The 22,027-nt window shown below is 36.7% G+C and overlaps 1 protein-coding gene across 5 annotated transcripts in view; it reads right to left on the bottom strand.

The window, feature by feature from the left end:
* The window catches only part of LOC141331291 (phosphatidylinositol-binding clathrin assembly protein), an 87,133-nt gene that overhangs the window by 6,992 nt on the left and 58,114 nt on the right, over nt 1-22,027 (bottom strand). For 2 of the 5 annotated variants that reach the window (XM_073836300.1, XM_073836302.1), the window contains 9 exons: nt 21,081-21,214; nt 17,934-18,031; nt 15,307-15,417; nt 11,823-11,954; nt 11,499-11,529; nt 11,246-11,396; nt 8,305-8,328; nt 5,999-6,055; nt 4,276-4,392 (listed from right to left, as the gene is read on the bottom strand). In XM_073836300.1, the coding sequence (XP_073692401.1) occupies nt 4,276-4,392; nt 5,999-6,055; nt 8,305-8,328; nt 11,246-11,396; nt 11,499-11,529; nt 11,823-11,954; nt 15,307-15,417; nt 17,934-18,031; nt 21,081-21,214 (855 nt within the window). The remainder of the gene's footprint in view (nt 1-4,275; nt 4,393-5,998; nt 6,056-8,304; nt 8,329-11,245; nt 11,397-11,498; nt 11,530-11,822; nt 11,955-15,306; nt 15,418-17,933; nt 18,032-21,080; nt 21,215-22,027) is intronic. The other 3 variants (XM_073836301.1, XM_073836304.1, XM_073836303.1) reach the window with 2 other exon arrangements.

Genomic DNA, 22,027 nt, shown 5'->3' with positions numbered 1-22,027 from the left:
TCCTGTGACGCAAAGCTGAGTTTTCATCAGCCATTACTTCAGCCTTAAGTGTCACATGATCCTTCAGAAATCATTCTAATATACTGATTTATTATTAGAATGATCTATATTGGATCTATATTGGATTATATATATTGCAACAGTTGCCCTGCAAAGTATTTATTTAGAAATTGTGATTTTTTTTCAGGATTCTTTGATGAAGCTCAAAAGAACAGCATTTATTAAAAATATAAATATTTTCTAACAATGTAAGTATTTTCTATCACTTTTTATCAATTTAACGCACCCTTGGTGAATAAAAGTATTAAAGGTCCCATATTGTACACATTTCTGGAGGTTTATTTTAGTTGTTGATGTCCTTAAGAACATATACATTTGCGGTATAAGTGCCAAAATCCATCTCAATATATTTTTACAGCTCCTTTTTTAGGAGCTCTGTCAAAAACAGGTCGATTTTGGCCCATCTAATTAATATTCATGAGCCTCTATTCTGATTGGCCAGTTGTTTTCTGAGTGACGCACAGCCAGGCCAATCACAGGTAACTATGGTCATGTATCTTTGTAGCCGAACCCAGAGCAATAGAGAGAGCCTAGCCTGCTAATACTCAAAAGGATATTTCAGAATGATCATTAATGTTTTTTCTTTTTCAAACACCGAATGCAGTAAGCTACATAACTGTTGCTTCAGTAAAGCCCCTTTCACAATGCGCGCTGATTCCGGAAAATTACGGGAACGAGCGCTGTGTGAACAAAAGCCTAAACCATAAAGGCAGTGTTCAGGCATGTGATTGGCTAAGGACAAAAAAGCAGGAAAATATACTAAGACAGGAAAATATACCCCCCCTCCCACTCAAAATCGATCATCTAATCAAGGGGTCTTCAACTAAAACGGCTCGAGGTCCAGTAATGAACCCTGCGCACCAGCCGTGCGCAGTTATGTATAAATTATATATAAAAAACTATGTTTTTTTTTTTTTTTTGCGAGACCAGGGTATCTGCAGCATATTTTATCTTAAATTCTACACATTTAAATACTTTTTTAAAGACCTGAACAAAATGTAATTACTAAATAAATAAATTATTAAAATGACTGTAAAAAGCATGATTTACAATTGAGATGCAGGTTTCACAAAACAAAAAAGATTTCTTAAATTATAAAATTCACATTTCAGCCTTCAAGAGTCCTTCAATTCTTATATTAATTTAAACAATTATTTGTCAATCAAGTATTATATTAATTAACATATATTTTATTTCCTTAATTGTTTAAATTTGTATAAGACATGATCTTGTCGATCCATCAGATAACATTTACAGCTCTAGGTGTTTGGTGCTTAAAACCATGGACTGATTTGTTTACATTGGTCTTTTTGACAACAGTAGACGTACGAGCTGATTAAAAATGTCAGATCATTCTCTTCCAGCAGGAGGCGCTATCAGAATGATACACAAAGCAGCGCCACAGCTGACTTTCAAACGCGCAGCGCTCATATTTATTCAATGGATAACCTTATAAATTTCCATCGTAATTATTGCCTTTTAGTCCCCACATTTAAGACCACCTCAAATAATTAAGTCTTTCTTAACCCCTAATAACACTACAGTCATCAATAAAAATGAAGAGCTTTATTTCAAGAACCGACTTTCAAAAACCCTTAGCCTACACAAAATACGTTTCTTTTTATTTTGCAGAAGAGAAATATTAGGAAAGTAAATTAATATCAGCATATGAAGTATATTCGTCTATCATTGTCTCTTAGAGAATGTGCACATTAGATGCTGAAAGCGCTGTTTTTACTTTCACTTTAATATATGCAGTTTTCACGTTGCTTGTTTAATATCCATTGGCTCACCGTCGTGGTTTAAAATATAAATATGTATGAAAATACAGTATAAAAATTATATTTACATTATTTTGCGACATAACCCCAAAATAATGCATTTTCCATCTACGTTTTTCACTCACTGAAAGCTACATCTGTCTGCCGATCTCTGCTCTCCTCACTGCACAGATTGCACCCAAACGCTGACCCTAGTGTGCTTGATATAAATGTATTTATTAGAAACAGCGTTTGGCATTTTTTTTTTATTATGTCAAAAGCTTTCACGGTCGGTATGGACGCATCTTGCGGTCCGGAATCATACTTCGCCATCCGCCATTTGCGAACGGTCGCAAATACGTGACATAGGTCACATTTTCAGGTCGAAAAATCCGGAATTCCGGATTAATCCGGAAAAATCACATCCCTGAGTGTTGTAGTGATGATGCACGTTATCATGAGACTCTTCACGACGAAAAATACGTGCAAAGTGGAATGAAGCGGCGATCGGACAGAGCCAGCTCCTCACGTTCAGCGCTGAAGCACAGTTTGTTCAGGTTAGTTTAAGTTTAGTGAAACGTACACGTCGCAATACATCTCACATCCAAACATCACATGTCTTTATGGGTTGTTACGCACAGATTCTGGAAAACAACTGTGAATGAACCAAATTAAACAATTCCGGAACAAATCATGGGACACATTATCCGTGTATTTACCGGAATCGCTGTGTGAAAGAGGCTGAAGTTGACGTGCCACTGGTCTTATATTCACGTTGTTCTGAAGCCTGTGCAATGATGTAGTTTCGACATCTATCGACTGAACAGGGTTTTCTAGATTAGTTTCCGTGTTGTTGTTGCTTAGCAATGTTATGGACGCAATGTTGTCTGGGTTTGACAAAAGGAGGGTGGGACGGTGTTTGCTGCTCGGGGTGGTGACTGAAGGGGGTGACTGAGTAGATCGGACGTCACATCGTTACGGAAGTCACAGCGGCTCGTGAAAATGATCAGCTACTTTAAGCAGGCTGTGTGCAATTTACTGTGGATTGACTGTTTTGGTAGTTACATAGCCCCTAGACCTCAGTTATCATGGAAAAAGCCAGGAAATTTCGATTTTGACAATATGGGACCTTTAATTTCTTTCAAAAAAAAAAAAAGAAGAAAAATTTACTAACCCCAAACTTTTGATTGGTAGTGTATATATCATAGCTTCAAAGTATTTCTCAGTTAGGTAACTACTGCTTCAAAAAAACTAAAAAAAAAAAAACATACAGTAACAGTATTAAAAATGTAAAATCAATCAATTTTAACAATATTAAAATTAAGAAACTATTAAAAGATTAGTTCACTTCCCGAATAAAAATTCTGATCATTTACTCAGCCCATGTCATCCAGGATGTTCTTGTCTTTCTTTCTTCAGTCGAAAAATAATTAAGGTTTTTCAGGAAAACATTCCAGGATTTTTCTCCTTTAAGTGGAGTTCAATGGGAATAAGCGGGTTAAAGAGGCAAATTGTCATTTCAATGCAGCTTTAAAGGATCCCAGCCAAAGAGTAAGGCTCTTATCTAGCAAAATGATCTGTCATTTTCTAAACTGTATATACTTTTAACCACAAATGCTCATCTTGCACTCATCTTGTGGTTAATACTTCATCCGTGTACCCAAGTTTAGAAAGGTAGTGGCGGAAAACTCCATCTCATTTTTTCTCCTTAATTTCAAAATCGTCCGACATAGTTGTTTTAACTTTTTATAAAGAGCATTTGCACTTTTGCTTTGTAAACACTGGATCAGTCCTTCCGCCTACATCACACATAACCTTTCAAACATAACAACATAATGCGTAAAGTTGAGCTGGTGCAAGACAAGCATTTGTGGTTAAAAAGTATATAATTTTTTAATTTTTGCAGAAAATGACTGATCGTTTCACTAGATAAGACCCTTATTCCTTGGCTAGGATCATGTAGCACCCTTTAATGCTGCAATGAAATTGCATTTTGGACCTTTAACCCATTGACTCCCATTGAAGTCCACTATATGGAGAAAAATCCTGAAATGTTCTCCTCAAAAACTTTAATTTCTTTTTGACTAAAGAAAGTAAGGCATGAACATCTTGGATGACTTGGGGGTAGGTAAATTATCCGGAAATTTTTATTCTGGAAGTGAACTAATCCTTTAATACTCTTAATACCTAAGGCTTATCTAATCCTAGTTTTTTGTTTAACATTAATGGCAAAAACAGAGTAGAACATTAAGCTTCAAAGTTAAGTTTCAGTCTATTGAAACTGAAAGACAACTACAATATAAAGGCTTGGTGTATTAGAGAAGTGTGGTATGGACTAAATGCATGAGAGGCCACTACGTATGTGTGATTAATTGGGGTGTGTGTGTGTGTGTGTGTGTGTGTGTGTGTGTGTGTGTGTGTGTGTGTGTGTGTGTGTGTGTGTGTGTGTACGTACCTGGGCTCCAGGGATGGGGGTGAAAGGGTTAGTGGGTCTGAGAACAGGCTGGTTGTACAACATGGGCTGTTGGGTCATTACTGGAACCCCTCCCATCTGTCCCAGCTGAGGAGGGACCTAAACACGCCCAAACACAACATTCAGTGTTATTTTCTTTTAGCTATTACAGGGCTTGAAATTGCGACCGTTTTGGTCGCATATCCCCCCAAAATTTAACCTGCGCGACCTCAAATTATATTTGGGAGCATTTGTGCGAGTGCGAGTAATTGTTGTGTTGCGACTTGGTTTCATTTCTTTACAAAACTTTTGCTAGTCTAACTACTGCACAGACTGCTGTGAGCTGATACAGTGATAGGTTCGCCGTTCTCTCTTTTGATTGTGGACAATTAAAAGGTCTCCACAACATTCTACATTCGTACATTCTGTCAGATACAATTCTGCCGCCTGTGTCTCAATATACTGTACAAAGTGGCATACATTCACATCAAATGATAACTCAGCGGCACAGTTCCACTCATGCAGGGGCGTAATTTCCGCTCGGGACACACTTTTCAAAATTCCGTTGGTGTCCTCCCACTTTCAAATGGTTTTGTTAAAGTAATCTCTTGTATTGTAGAATGCAAGGTCCGCGCCGGCGAGAGATTCGTGCGATCGTTAAAACGAAACCAAAAGTAAAACGCGCACACGCATTCAAAAGCAATTTTAATACCCCACGTTTAGAGAGCGACTCCCCAATGCGCGCAAATTAGGCTACATAAAATATCTAGGCTGTTATTAGTATGTGGGCTACAATAAGTTATGTAGTGTCTATAGCTCTGTATCATGCTTGAAAAATTCAGTCTCTATTTGCACTTTGAATATTGAAAGAGTAGCCTACTTTGATCATGCCTGCATTTATTGTGTACATGACTAAGAAAGAAGTGTCGTTTATTTTTTGTTGTTTATACTGTAGATTGTTTAAGAATGCAGTGGTTGCCTCTAATTTAAATCAGCGGTTCCCAATTCCAGTCCTCGCGCCCCACCGATAACCCGCTCATTAGAAGTGAGGTCCGTGCAGGAACTGCGATCCGATTGACATGGTCCCTGCAAAGTGTTCATTGCTCCCTGCTCCGTAAGCGGGGGAAATCTGTTTACTATACTTAGAAACATTCATTCACATATTTGCGCTACGCCACCGCATGTAGTGTCTTCACACACAGATGAAACTTACTAGAGACATAAGTGCATCTGTAAATAAATGCATTTTAAATTTACGTCTCGCACGCTTTAATGACCTTCAAATGGAACACATACGCTCGCTTCGAACTAATGAATAATGGCGGAATATCCTGGGATGTCCACTTCAAAGGGCAGTAACGTTGGAATAGAACAAACGTCGGAAGCGATGCGTGAAACACACAAAATGTGCAGAGCGGTGGGTCGCGAGGACTGGAATTGGGAACCGCTGATTTAAATGGCTGTACCTATAATAGAGAAAACAAACATCTTGTTTATGTACTCATATTTTCATTCATTCTTGTCCCTTGCTTAAGGCGTAAAATAAATATATAAAAAAGGCTTTCAGAATCAGCCCATTTGCTTGTAAAACATCTGCAATCAGAATCGACCATGAAGAATCAAGATCGGCACATTACTAAAAAGAAATTAGGTGCTCCAAAAAGTTAATTTCGAGCCCTGTATTAACACAATATCTATGTTGCCATTGTAAGGTCACAACACCCACCATTCCATACACAGGCACTTGAGGTGTTGTCATGGGAAACGCCATGGGAGCAGGAGCCTGAAGGACAAAAAAAAGAAAGAAAAAAAAGGTCAAATCAACCATCAATGCACTGACTGATCAAACAATGCTGCACTAATCGAGTGAACAATGACACACTCACTGATCAAACACTACTGTACTCATTCAACAGCACTGTGCTAACTAATCATGTCCGGTTCATTAAAGATCTAGTTTAATTACACTCTTTTGTTCTCATGACAGGTCAAGTGTGCTTAAAATCTCCTGCACAGATTTCTGGGTTGGTCCAATCAACACATGCAACACTGCACAACACTAGAGCAAAACAATATCATTGAAGGATCTGACATGTTCCTAACACTAAAAAAAATAGCAAACAATGAGTAAAAATGTTTTTTTAAATACATTTAGCCTCAGTCAAATAATACAATGCAACACTGTTGTTTTACTATACTGTTCAAGGATGCATTTAATTGATCAAAATTGACAGTGAAGACCTTCATAATGTTCCAAAATATTTCCATTTTAAATAAATGATTTTCTTTTGAACAGTTTTCAACACTGATAATAAGAAATTATTCTTGAGCACCAAAATCACAGCTTGAGAGGGATTTCAGAAAGATAATGTAACAATGAAGACTGGAGTAATGGCTGCTGAAAATTCAGCTTTGCCATCACAGGAATAAATTACATATAGAAGATAGAAATAGAATAATTAAACAGCCAATATTAATTAAACAGTTCTTGTTTAATATTTTCACTGTATTTTTAATCAAATCAGTGCGGAAAAATCTGACCTCAAACCTCTGAACAGTACAGCATGTCTGAAATTGTTCTTCCTAAAACACTGACTTACCTGAATATCTGTCCCTTACTTAAAAGCCTAAACCCTTATTTGTCACTTTATTCTTAACATGTCATCCTTTGATTTACTTGTTGGCACATAGCATGTATTCATCAGTTTTGAATCGTAAACAGGTTACGTAAAATGCAGCCCCCAAACGCACACATTTGCACAAGTCTGGTTTGCAAGTCAAAGCTCCGAAAGATGAATACATCAAATGCTACAGAAAGGGCATGAGAGACCGAACAAACATCTATATGTCACAGGGAAATCAACATATGACATTTTCTGTGTTTATCACAAATAGAGAGGATTTTGGAAGTCGGAGGGTGTTGGAAGTTACAGTAAAGGCCTATTCTCACGGTGTATTAATTTTTAGCCCATTCAGACAGGGAGAAAATTGCTTTTGGGTCATTCGGGCTGGAACAAGTTACAGAGAGACATTAAACTATTGTTTTTAATTAGTCTCATGAGTACATGAAACATAAAAAGCCACTGTGGTAAACAAGCTCAAGCTTGATAAGTTATATAATGGACACATACATTATGCATGATATGATATGATATACATACTGACCAATTACCATATGTGAACCTGGACCACAAAACCAGTCATAAGGGTCAATTCTTTGAAAACGAGATTTATACGTCATCTGAAAGCTGAATAAATTAGATTTTCATTGATGTATGTTAGAATAGAACAATATTTAGCCAAGATATAACTATTTGAAAATCTAGAATCTGAGAGTTTCCAAAAAATCTAAATATTGAGAAAATCGCCTTTAAAGATGTCGATGACAAAGAAATGTCTAAGAAATGACGTTCTTAGAAATGCATATTACTAATCAAAAATTAAGTTTTGATATATTTACAGTAGGAAATTTACACAATGTCTTCATGAAGCATGATCTTTACCTAATATCCTAATGATTTTCGGCATAAAAGGAAAATTGACAATTTTGACCCATACAATGTATTGTTGGCTATTGCTAGAAATATAGCTGTGCTACTCACGACTGGTTTTGTGGTCCAGAGTCACATATACATTAACAGCTCTACTATTATTTATTATTATTAGGTAGGGATGCACCTATTTTTAAAAATCTATACAATGCTGCTGTCGTTTTTAAGGTAGATGTCACAAGATTACAAATTGATAATGGTTTGTATTTCGCTTTAAAGCGTATGTATAACCAGAGCGCTTTTCATTTTTATTCCGATAGATAAAACTTTTCCAAGCAACTACCCATTTTCACCAATGATTCACATCACTGAAAATTTAACATCGAGTCAAATAGGTGAAGATAGAAATCAAGAAATAAGGTGTGAGATTGTGAAAGAGAGGGAAATGTGAGGGAATAAGAGAGATAATGTGTAAGAGAGAATCGATCCCTCTTAAACGATACTCAAGATAATAGAACTGTCAGTTATAGGAGGTACTTACATAACTAGTATAGAACATTCCAGTCTGCTGGGTTAAGCACAAGAAAGCAGATAGAGAGAAAGACAGAAACATACAGAGCAGATAGAGTGAGGAGAGTTGAAGACGGCAGACACGAGGAGAAACGGGCCAGAAAGATGCGGACCACAGAAAAAGTGGAGAGAGACAAAAAGAGACATTGAAGGTTAGTTATTCACAGACATCTGCTCTCTCTCAACTCAAGAACTCAAGCAGTTCAGAGGTCAATCTACTCGGAACGCCCTGAGAGAGAGAGAAGAGAGGCCATAAACACATGTAAACAGTGAAAACTCCTCTCCTTCCTGTTTAAGAACAGACTAACACATCACCTGCCTGACTGGATCAATACACACAGCTTGAGAACAGGAAGAAACACACTCACACTCATATTTACTGAAGCTAGACAAAATAGCACAATAGAAAAGATGAATTTATTTTTTTTGGCCATCTGAATGCTAGTATATAAATCTGGATATCTGGTGTGAATTGAACTTTACAACAGATGAATTCCTTTGGGTTTATAAGTTTAAGACTATTTAAAATGATGTTTGCATGTAAATAAGAATGTGCATTACATATGAAAGAATGTCTGTAATGGACAAACGTACTATTATCCAGTCACAGTGTTAACAGTGAAGCCCCTTCATACCCTAAAGTTGTTTATTTTGCTATAATGACCAGCTGATTGTTCATTACTCTGCTTCATTACAGTACTAATAAATAAATGGACGTGAAATATTAAAGGTAAATTATTGTTATGTGAGACGGAAGAGTCCACAGAGTGGTAAGAGTGACAAAAACAGAACAGAGATGTAGGAAATCGGTTGCCTGGTCAATTATACAGTTTAGTGTCGTTATACAAAGAAATTTGACTGCAGAAATCTGCAAGTGACCAGTCAGAGTCAAGTATATTGAAAATAAAGTATTAGTGTTTGATTATAGACTACAGTTCAAAGGTTTGGGGTCAGTAAGATTTATTTTAAAGAAATTAATACTTTTCTTCAGCAAGGATGCATTAATTTAATCAGAAGTGGCTTTTACATTGTTCTGCATTGTTACAAAAGATTTATATTTCAAATCAATGCTGAACCTTCTATTCATTTGAAAAAATAGTTTCATAAATACATTAAACAGAACAACTGTTTTCAACAAATAATGAGAAAAGTTACTTGAGCGCCAAATCAACATACCAGAAGGATTTCTGAAAGATCATGTGACACTGAAGACTGAAGTAATGGCTGCTGAAAACTCAGCTTTGCCATCACAGAAATAAAAACTAAAGTTAATTTATTAAAACAGAAAACTGTTGTTTTACAACATTACAGATTTTACTTTATTTTTCATCAATATATGCAGCTTTGGTGATTTACCAACCCCCAAATTTTGAAAGGTAGTAATATTTAGATACCTGTATGAAGGGCCTTATGATTTCTGCAATGCCGAAAATGCAGATGGAATTGCAAAATCCAGTTATAAAAATGGAATTTACTTCATAACGTGAAATGTCACGGAATTTGCCAAATTTTGGATAAATAAATCAAAAGTAGGTCAGTACACTTAAATCAAAATGCAATATGGACTAGTTTCTGTGAATATTAAGCCACAAAAATATTATTTAAATATGAATCCTACATGTTCTATGTGTGAATGTGTAGTTTGGTTTACTACACACATACTGAAATGCGCTTGACGCTCACTGTGATTTCAGCCTCTGCCACATTAATATGAGTACATAAAACCATGAACATCGTCTCTATAACTGTTGAGAGTCACTTCATGAGCATTGTACCATTCCTTTTGAGAAAATCTATCATCAAATCACATACAAACAGAAACTTTTAACTTCTTCACATCAACTCGTCAAAATAAAACTTGAAGAAACTGTGACAGAAATATATTACTTTATGTTTTGATAGTACTAATATTAATAATAAGATTATTATTAAAACATTATATAAAAATTTAATTTTTTTAAATAAATAAAATCAATTAATTAGAGATGCTAATTTTGATTATTAAATGTAATGAAACCATTACAAAGGAATCCAGAAAATTAAAAACTTCACTTCCAGAACAAAAACTTAAAAGATAATTTACTTAACCCCTTGTCATCCAAGATGTTCATGTCTTTCTTTCTTCAGTCGTAAAGAAAACATTTCAGTGGTGCCTCCGAATTTGAACTTGCAGCTTAAAAAAATGCAGCTTAAATGCAGCTTCAAAGGGCTCTAAATAATCCCAGCTGAGGAAGAAGGGTCTTGTTCTCCTACATCGCTGTTTTACCTTCACTTAGTGGGTACTTCGGCAGTGACGTAGGATGATTTTAAAGCAGGAGGAGAAAATAAGATGGGAGTTTTTCGACCTACCCTAACTGTCTTGAACCGGAATACACAGAGTTGACACAGAGCTAGAAAAGATAAGCATTTGAGGTTAAAAGGTATATAAATTGTCAATTGTTTTAGAAAATAACTGATCGCTTCGCTAGGTAAGACCCTTCTTCCTCGGCTGGGATCCTTAAACTGCATTTTGGAAGTTCAAACTCGAGGACACCATAGAAGTCCACTATACGGAGAGAAATCCTGAAATGTTTTGCTCAAAAAACATAAATTTCTTAACGACTGAAGAAAACTTGTTCTGGAACTACTTCTATAATGGAAAACAGAATTTTGTAAAAAATAAAACTAAACATGAGGGAAAAACAATAAAATGTATTTCATAGTGCCTTAAAAATGTAATTTTTGATCAACTTTTAATAAATTGCTGTTAAATTGTCCAAGTTAAAATTGTCTGATTTTTGATTAATAAAATCTAATAAAACTGAGTCTAAATTTTTTTTTTTTTTTTGGGGGGGGGGGGGGGGGACTAAATAAAACAAATTTCATAGTGCGCATGTGTGCATCTAAGTGTGTGTGCACGTGTGTGTTCTCACCATGTGTGGCACGGGCATGGCGGCAGGTGGCATGGCAGCAGGCGGCAAGGGGGCGGGGCTCCAGGCAGTGGTGCTGCTCATTGTCTTTGACTGCCAGTTAGTGCCACCGGTCAGCTTCTTCTCTCCAGGCTGAGTCCACTGCATATCAGACCTGCATGCAAACACATGCAAAGAGAGTCTAGACACTGCCTCCATTTACAAATTTGAAACTCACAACCAGAAATGATTTAGATAATGAAATGTAAATCCTCACTTTTTGCCTGGTGTTCCCCCAAACTGCAGGTCTAAAAAGAGAGCGGGAAAAAGACTGTTAGAACAGCCTCACATCAGCGTAATACTGGAAGACTTACAGCACTGGAGGCATCAGAGACCTATTCATTTCCCCTAAGCTGGGTTTAATTCATCTCTGTCCAACACACGCACACACATACACACATAGCGTACAGCACCATATGGCTGCTGAGTCTCTGTTCAGTAGAGTAGCACAAACGCAATTTGAAGGTCAGGGACTTAAGACCAAGTAAATAAAGAAAGCCACACAAACAGACCAATAATGCTGCGAGGGAGAGGGACTTACTGCCTACGAGGTTGGCCAGGGACGAGTCCAGGTCATTTGCCAACAGTTTACCGCCTGTATGAATGGGCATGACCGGTGCTTGACTATGAACCGTCACCGTAGGCTTCAATAAGTCTCCTAACGCATCATAACCTGAAAAAGACATATGGAGAAAACTATATTATTCCATTGATTGAATATTATTAGAGTGAAAAAACATTTAATTTAGCTGCAGACTGACACTTGACCAGAAGCGACACGTCAAAGCGACCAGCAATAAAAGCTTTTCTTTCCATTTCTGCACTGCTGACCTTTTTAAATGAATTGGGTAGCAGTTAAGACTTGACTAAAGCAAATTTGCTACTGTGTTGGTCATGGTTGTTAACGTTAGATGAAAGGATCAAATTTAATTTGTACAGATGAACAGCGGTGCTCTGTATTAGCCAATGCCAGCTGAGATATCAATCTTAAAAAAAAAGAAAAAACAGGATCAGGACATCACAACTCAATATAACTGTACATTAAACATCAAATACGCTCTCAATGGGTGTCATAGTGTCACATCGTGCAGCAGTTACGCTTTCAGTGTGAACACATAAATTGCTTGTCGCTGGAAACTTGTCGCATCAGGCCTGGTTAGGGCATAAGTGTTATAGAGCAGAGAGACAGGAGGAGTGAGTCGAGAGAAAAGCGTGCTGCAGTCCTGCTGATGTTTATAATGATGCGAGCAGCAGGGATGAGCCTCTGTGAGGCCACTCACGGCATGACAAAAGACCCGTAGAGATCTAGAGCAGAACATTAGGTCAGGACAGAAGGAACCACCCTGAGATCTAAGAGGAAATAACACGACAGGAGTCCTTAAAGAAACTGGAAATCTTTGTCATCCCTTTTTTTCCCCCTATTGTACTCCTTATGGATGCATTAAAGCCGACATGAAAGCTATAAAAAAAAATTCTTTTTATTTTCCTAATACAAGTGTTCTGGTCTTATTGTGGATGATGAATCAGTGCATGATATTTCAAAGAGGAAAAATGCCTTTGTAGTCTTTAAATAAAATAATAACTTAAAAATTACTTTTTTTGCTGCCATAATCTAGGCCACACAGGCTATTGAATAAATGTTAACCAGCAGCTCTTTAGATATTGTTTGAGACGAACACATACTTTCTAAAATCTTGCCAATAGTTTGCCGTACTTTAATGCTCTCAAATGTGACCCAGGACCACAAAACCAGTCTTAAGTGTCAATTTTATGAAATTGAGATTTATACATCAGTTGAAAGCTGTATTCAGTTTTCAGATGATGTATGGTTTGTTAGGATAGGACAATATTTGGTCAAGATACAACTATTTGAAGATTTGGAATATGAGGGTGCAAAAAAAAACTTAAAATATTGAGAAAAATGGCAATTAAAGTTGTCCAAATGAAGTTTTGATATATTTAAAGTAGGAAATTCACTAAAAATCTTCATGGAACATGTAATATCCAAATGATTTTTGTCATAAAAGAAAAATCTATCATTTTTGACCCATACAATGTATTTTTGGCTATTGCTACAAATATCCTGGTACGACTTAAGATTTTCTGGTCCAGGGTCACAAATATAAACCTGACCTTCAGCATCCATTCTTTTTAATCATCCACTGACTGCAAACTTTCAACACTGTATCCATTCATTTAGGGATTGCCTACTTTTCACAATCCAAATAATTCCAAAATTCAAGCCATGCACTGAATATTTGCTTAATGAGTAAATATATCACATTATATCGCAATACAATATAAAAGAAAAATGCATTGTGAATCAGGGTTATTAACTAAAACTATTAAAACTAGTTTTTGGTAACTAAAATAAGATGAAATAAAATAAATTATCAGCTAAAAAAATATATGTTTGGCAACTAGGATAGTAATACTTTAGTATTAAAAGCGGTAAAATTTAAATATATTAATATTTAAATATACTAATATTTTAAAACTGATACTAATTAAAGTGACAAATCATAAAATTACAAAAACTAACATTAACAAAAACTGAAAATTATTTTTGAAAAAAGTAATTTCACAACGTGTCATTAATCAGCCATATTGGTGGCACTGAACTTAAACAATGTCACTGAACCAAACAAAACTTGCATATTTTATTTATTATTGCTGCTGAAAATGGTCAATTATAGTCATGTTTTGGGCTGTACTAATCGGTCAGACAAGGAAAAACATTTTGGAGTACTATAGACTGCCAAAAGTTATAACAAATCAAGGAGACAAGTGCAAAAAACTGTCTAAGGAACAAAAGGCGTTTGTGGTTGGCCAAACTGAACCAGGATTTCCAGAGCAAGAATCTTGACAACATTTGTATTTGACTTTATCATTTCATGTGAAATATTAGGCAACTATCCTAATACTGATCGTACGTATCTTTTAATATCAAAATATTGCGCCCTTTCCTGCTTACTTAGTTCTTCTCTATATAACTGATCAGCTTCCATGAGTTTTTTCCGCGTTTTAGACAGCATAAATTAGCAGAACAACGTATTCAGTAGTACATTAAGTGTGCAAGCAATGCTGTTGTTTACATTGAGCATCCGGGTACCTGACCAAACCGTGACATAAGTGCAAACTCTCTATAAATACTACAAAAATACCACTGCTGTGAATGCAATTTAACATTGACGTTCAAACAGCTGATAGGTTTCATTAACTGAAGAGGCCGCTGACAACTGGTTTTCAAATGGTAAATAGCACAGGGCATTTTGCTAATTCTTTTAGTAAATGAGAGAGAGAGAAAGTGAGCGAGACAGTCTGCTGACACATGCCATATTTACACAGTTCTACTTCCTGCTTCGCCAGCAGGAACAAGGAGACAAAAAAAAAAAAAAAACCAAGCACACTCACCACATCAAATCAGTCATCACAACCCAGGAAAGAGAGCATAAGAAAGGGGGACAGAAGTGGGGAGGGAGACAAAAAAAGGCAAAAGGTAAGAAAAAAAAGGGGGCCAAGGAAAGAAAAGAAAGGAAGGAAAATGGACAGCGAGAGAGTGAGTGTATTGGTGAGTGGAAATGTGTGTGCGTCTGTTCTGTGTTCAGATAAGGAGTGTAACGACAGGCGATTAACAGATGGAGAAAAATGCCAGTCAGCACCCAGCCTCCACACACTCACATACACACACAGTAGATGGATGAAGGGATGATAACAGACCGTCCACAACCACAGAGCAGCGAAGTGAGCAAGTAAGTGGAGAAGAGAAAAAAAAAAAGCATAAGCGATTCCCTAAAGAACATTCCCAATCTCTCCAGAACCGAGTCAGGCGGGCAGGTGCTGCAGCCGGCTGCATAGTTTGTTTCAGCATTCCAGCAGCAAAGCTCCACAAACTCACCATACAGCAAAACCAGCAGAAGAGTTTTTTTTAGGGTGAAGGTTACTAAGTTTTCAGTTATTAAGCGCCACATCTTCAGAGATTAATAAGCGCAGTTATTAATAATCACACTTGTGAGACATTTTACCAGCTGATGACTTCACATCATTATTGGAAGCTTTAGTCCCAAATACAGCATCAAAATCTACATTCATGGTGGACATGGAAGCCATGGGATGAAGAGAACTGCTTTCTAGACCTGAGAGTAACACACACATACAAAACATGGAAAGATGGAAAGATGTCACACAACACATTATGACTGTTGCTCTGTGGAAAAACGATGTTCCCTCGTCTTTTGACCACTAAAATCATGACTTTAAGGCGTTGATGCATTAAAATAAAAATTGTCATTTAACATTTAAGTTCAAATTGCCAAATATATAGTATAGTACAGCCAGCATGTGTGTCTCATTTGTATATACTACTGTTGAAAAGTTTGGGGTCAGTGAGATTTTTTTTAATACTTATTTTATACTTTTATTCAACAAGGGTGAATTAAAGGGATAGTTCGCCCAAAAAGTGAAAATTACTCCATGATTTACTCACCCTCAAACCTTTCTAGGTGTATGTGACTTTCTTCTTTCAGATGAATGCAATCATAGTTATATTAAAAAAGTACTGTCTCTTTCAAACTTTACAACGGCAGTTTGGAGGTTTTGAAGGCCAATAAAGGGCATAATACATCACAAAAAAAAAATACTTCACATAGCTTCAGGGGGTTAAAAAAGACCTTCTAAAGCAAACTATCTAAAAAAATATCTGTTTTTGAAACTTCATAAACTAACTTTTAGCTTCTGCTAACTTTCGTAAGCATGTTCACAAAAGTGTGGCATTCGAGCAGAGGAGTGTAAGCTCCAGTGAGAAGTGATTGTAACGATGATTTGTAAATAAAAATGTTAGAGGACTTTGCTATAAGCCAATACTGGTTTTCCTTCACTTCTTGTGAGACTAGCATATTCTCACAGGATCTTATGCTTCGCCTACATCCTACGTCATCCGCTGGAATGTCACACTCTCTAGAAAAAATGGTTTATAAAGTATTAAATATGGATATTTTTCTTACACAAATGCATCGATTCACTTCAGGAGGCCATTATTAACCCCACAGAGCCATGTGGAGCACTTTTTATGATGGATGGATGCTTTTCATTGGGCTTCAAAATCTCAACAGCCATTCACTGTAATTATAAAGCTTGGAGGAGCCAGGACATTTTTTAATATAACCCCGATTACATTCGTCTGAAAGAAAGTCTTTCTTACATGTCTTTCTTGAGAGGGAGTAAATCATTTTGGGGTGAACTATCCTTTTAAATGTATTAAAAGTGTCAGTAAAGATATTTATGTAGTGTTACAAAAGATTCTTTTTACTATCTATTCCTCAAAAAAATTATGAAAAAATATCACTGTTTACAAAAAAAGGCAGAACAACCATTGCCCAACTTTTGAATGGTAGTGTATATAACCTCTTTTTGTGCCAATTATTACTATTAATCTATTTAGTTTGTAGTTTTTGCCATGTGAAATGTGATTGTGTCTTTTTGCCTGAAAATCTAAACAACAGCAACATGAAAATGTTAAATGTATAATGTATAATGTATAATTAAATGTAGCTGTCAATTGCAGTGTCAAACTAATCAAAATATAATCACAATATTTTTTGCAGCCTAGTTAAACCTAGACCATTTTTACATGCATATTTTTTCCTCTACAATAAAGTTTCTGATAACAGTTTCCATCCATCTGAGAATGCCAATAAATGCATTTTTGTCTGAAAATGTCATCAAATACCATTTTCAGCCAAAGCGCTTTAAACAGATGAAATTTTGGTGGAGTCCTATCATTATTGCATGATTTCTAATATAAATAACAATTTGCGGCTTGAATCCGTGCCTGTGGCTCTTTCTCACTACTCTCCTCATTACTCAGCAGACTTTCCCTTTTTTTAAACACCTCGTCCCTCCATCTGTCTACATTGGTGTGTCTTTGCGTTGTTAGTAGTATATGTGGGTCCCTGGAGACCTGAGTCTTGCTGTGCGTCTGGCTAGCCCTCGGCGCACCTGCCCACTAGCTGTAAAGCCACGCTCCAAGTGCATGCTGTGACCTACAAATCCTGGCATAGTTAAGAGTCTGGCAGTGTGTCTACACTCTGCACCTTGTGTCCTCAATTCACACTAGCCCAGCAGATGTGCTGAACTGCTGAAAATGAACCTCTGACACTCAGCATAGCTCCCAACCAGAGCGATAATCCCTCAGCGGAAAAGCACCCAATTCGGTCATGCTTCGAAATATCTAGAAAACATTGTTCTAAACCTATACAAAAGGATGGATGGGTATGGAGAACACAAACACAACAAAACATTGGTGGGGTTGCAAAACCTAGCAAGCTGCTTGGTCAGCTCTTTGAGGCATCATTGATGCCCTAAAATGCTGCCTATTGCCCAACAGTCTATATGCCATTATCACACCAAAGTGTGGTAGCATTTGGGACAGGGCTTACAAACAGCTTGTGAGGATTTGAAACAGACAATGTATATAGGAATGAACTAGCAAGTGAATGAACAAATAATTAGATGAACATTTACTGCAGTTAAACAAAGGATTGATTTGTGCTAATGATTTTTCAGGGATTAAATTAAAGGTCAGCGATCCAAAGTGGTAAAGCAATAGATGCGGAATCAGCGTTTGGGTGTATGTGGGTGGAGTGGGCTGTACCTCCCCAGGCACTGCTGGCGGTGGAGATAGGAGTGCTCTGCACAGCAGGAACGAAGGCAGGCTGGAGGTCAAACAAGTCACTGTTGAGGTTTGGCATGCTGTACAAAAGAAACAGAGTTTAGTACAAAAGTAATTCAAATTCTACCACATAGATTGTATATATGGAACAGAGCAGTATTTAACAGCTGTCTATTTACTAAATCAGAGGTTCTCAATGTATCTAACTATCAAACTAAGTTTATTAAAATTTAATAAGCAAAAATACAAGACACCTGATTACATTTAAAATACTTGAGGACAATTAGATAATGCCTTTCTTTCTCTTTAAAAATTAAGGTTTTAGAGGAAAACATTACAGGATTTTTCTCCATATAGTGGACTTCAATGGAACCCAACAGGTTGAATATCCAAATTGCCGTTTCAATGCAGCTTCAAAGGGCTCTACATGATCCCAGCTGAGGAATAAGGGTCTTATCTAGCAAAACAATCTGCAATTTTCTAAAAATCAATTTAAAATTAATATACTTTTAACCAGAAATGCTTGTCCTGCACTACCTCTGCAACGCACGTCTGCGACGTCACGTTGGAAAGATCACGCACAGTTAGTTCTTTGCCTCTGTATTTTGGTTAAAAAAAAGGTAGGGTAGGGTAAAAAAACTACATCTCATTTTCTCCTCCAACTTTAAAATCATCTCACCTCATTGTTTTAACTTTTTTGTACAGGGCATTTGACTCTTTGCACTCTTTTTACACTGGGTTGGTATATTCGCCTACGTCATACGTGACCATTCCAACATGACTACCTAATGAATAAAGTTAAGCTAGTGCAAGATCAATCAATTTTTTATTTTTTTTTAGGCAATGACCAATTATTTTGCTAGATAAGACCCTTCTATCTTGGTTGGGATTGTGTAGAGCCTTTTGAAGCTGCACTGAAACCTTGAAATTTGGACCTTTAACCAGTTGGTTCCCATTTGAAGTCCACTATATGGAGAAAAATCCTGAAATGTTTTCCTTAAAAACCTTCATTTCTTTTCGACTGAAGAAATATATTGTAATTCAAATAAATACTATTGTTTTGAACTTTCTAATCACAGAAGACTCATAAAACAATGGCCATCACGGTCTTCACAAAAATAAATTTGCTTTTTAATATAAAATATTTAAAAAAACAGTTATTTCACAATATAACTGTTTTTATACTGTATTTTCTATCAAATAAATGCAGCCTCTGTGAGCAAAAGTGTCTTCCCTCCAAAAACGTTTTAAAAAAACATCCTACCATCCCTAAACCTTGAACGGTAGTGTACAGTGTGTACACAGCACACTTGCTGCCTCCCAGTTTGCGAAATTAGAAACTAGATCATTGTACAATGTCTGGTAGAACTTAGTCGAAAGCAACTGGACAGTGATTTTCATTGTTTTCAAGATGTTGCACCACCAGGCCAAGTGGCTTCATCAACTCACTCGAGAAAGGGAGCAAATCGAAACAGCAGGTATTGATGTGCCTGTTCTTTTTCTGTAGACATCAACATTGAGTACTCCCTCCTCTCACACACATAGTGTATAGCGCAGTCTAAATATGCTGTTTTTCAGTCTTTGTGTTTTCTGTAAAGGCTTTGAAGGGTTTAAAAAGGAATCAGGAGCAGAGAGGCTGGGGTTTTTCCCCCCTAAAAAGAGTCCAGTGATCTCCTTTTTACTTTACCATGCAAGCCACATTAAGCAATACTAGTGAGCCCACTGCACAGCTGTGGTTCGGTCTTTTTAAAGGGTTACTTCACCCAAAAATGAAAATTCTGTCATTAATTACTTGTTCCAAACCAGCAAGACCTAAGATATTAAGATATTTATGAAATCCAAGAGTTTTCTGACCCTGCATAGACAGCAACACAACTACCACATGCAAGGCCTAGAAACGTAGTAAGGACATGGTTAAAACAGTCAATGTGACATCAGTGGTTCAACCATAATGTCATGAAGCCATTTCATCAAAAATATCTTATTTTGTGTTCTGAAGATGAACGTTCTTATGGTTTTGGAACAAAATGAGGGTGAGTAATTCCTGACAGAATTGTAATTTTTGGGTAAGCCATGCCTTTAAATCATCTTCTTAAAAATGGTACAAGGATTTTTCATTCTCACCAATGGCACATTTGGATTATATCACTGTGCAGCTCAGAGTCAAAAAGGGCAAACACCTCAAAAAAGCATTAAAAGCCAGGCAGGGTGAAAAGACCTGTTTCGTGACCATCCGTTCACTTCTTACAACAATCAACCTGTTGTGGGAGTTGCTTCGTCAGCGAGGCAGCTCCCACAACAATCATGAGATTCATGATGCCAACAGTGGTTTAAAACCAGAAAACAACCCAACAGTTGCCAAACACATTAAATAAGTTCTACCAGACATCTTTTAAATTGTTGCACAATTTAACTGCGTAATATTGTACACTATATAAGATGCTGAAACACTAATATCTAAATACAATTTTTAAGGAGGCAATTTCTTTATAAACATGCAACTCTCAGATTCTATATTTTAGAATGTGACCAATGACCATGCTATCCACCTGATTTTTCAATGCGGAAGTAATGGTAATGTGTCAGACTTCCGGTTAATAAGCCGCCGTAGGAAAATAACGAGCAGAATAACAAAGTGCAGTAAATGGTAAAACTGTTTGCACTAAAAATCATTGTGTTTATATCTAAGATAACACATAAAAATAATATGGCAAGACACAACAGTTTGCAATATCAAGCAGGAAAACAAGCTGTTTAGTATAGCTAAAAACAGCTGGAAGCATATGAGACTGGAAGCCAAACACATTAAATTTACAAATGGCCGCACCCGCTCTTATGCCAAAAATAAGGTGGATAAAACAGTTTGAGAAGAGTATCTTGAGCTTCAGTAAAAACTGAAAAAAAAGGTTCATATTATAAATGTTATTTGATCAGTGACCTAGAAGTACACTGAATCTTAAACATCTCTTAATTTGTTATATTTCAAATTCCTAAAACTTAATGTGCAGTTTAATTCATTTTGAATCCTTTACTAAATACTTTTGGATCATATGGTATAACATATATTGTGAGGTTTTTATTACTGTACAGTATAAAATGTACTTCAGTCATTTACAGTATGTTAGTGACCTGTTTGTTGAGGGTGGACTTGTGGTGTTGGTGAATAGGTCCATGCCCGCAGTGTGGTTGTTGGCACTACCCATAGACTGTGTGCTGGGAGAGGCGGAGGGGGTCTGCATGCCCATCTCCTTCAGACGCTGGTTCTATGCAAGCACAAAACACAGTAAGAAAACATTTACAGAGAACGTTAAGCATGTAAAGACTGGGCTGCTTGGCTCATTTCTCCTGCAATGGTCACTGTAGAACAGGACAGCACAGAGCATTTCCTTCAGCTGAGCTCTGTGAAATCAGACAGATTACAGCCACTCAGGCAGCTGAAGTGCCAGTCAGCTGCAACTCAGATCTGCTGTCCGTGTGTGTGTGTGTGTGTGTGTGTGTATGTGCGCGCGTACTGCGGGTGTATAAGAAATGGCTGAAGTCAGAGAAGATCTCCCATGTTACACTTCCTTTGAAGAAAACTAGACTCAAAAGCATCAACTACTGCAGCAGCTTAAACCAACCATATGAAAAAAAGAAGTCAATAAATCATCAGCATGTAGAGCTATTTCAAGTTAAAAAAAATTCACTAAAAATTAGACCAACCAAAACCTAGGCTTAGACCAGTACTGTGTACTGTGTTATTTTACACTTGAGCAGCTAATGATCCAGCGACTCTGTTCACAGTAAACGCTGATCCACACAAACATACAGTGTGGGGGAAAACATTTGATCCTCTGTTGATTTTGTATGTTTGCCTCTGGCAAAGAAATGATCAGTCTATAATTTTAATGGTAGGTTTATTTGAACACTGAGAGACAGAATAACAACACAAAGTCCAGAAAATCGTATTTAAAGGTTATAAATTGATTTGCATTTTAATAAATGAAATAAGTATTTGGCCTCTTCGCAAAACATTTAGTAATTGGACTTATACTTAGTATTTGGTGGCATACCCCTTGTTGGCAATCACAGAGGTC

This window comes from Garra rufa, chromosome 3, assembly GCF_049309525.1.
Source record: "Garra rufa chromosome 3, GarRuf1.0, whole genome shotgun sequence".
NCBI lineage: Eukaryota > Metazoa > Chordata > Actinopteri > Cypriniformes > Cyprinidae > Garra > Garra rufa.
This window is presented reverse-complemented; position numbering and strand designations above follow the sequence as displayed.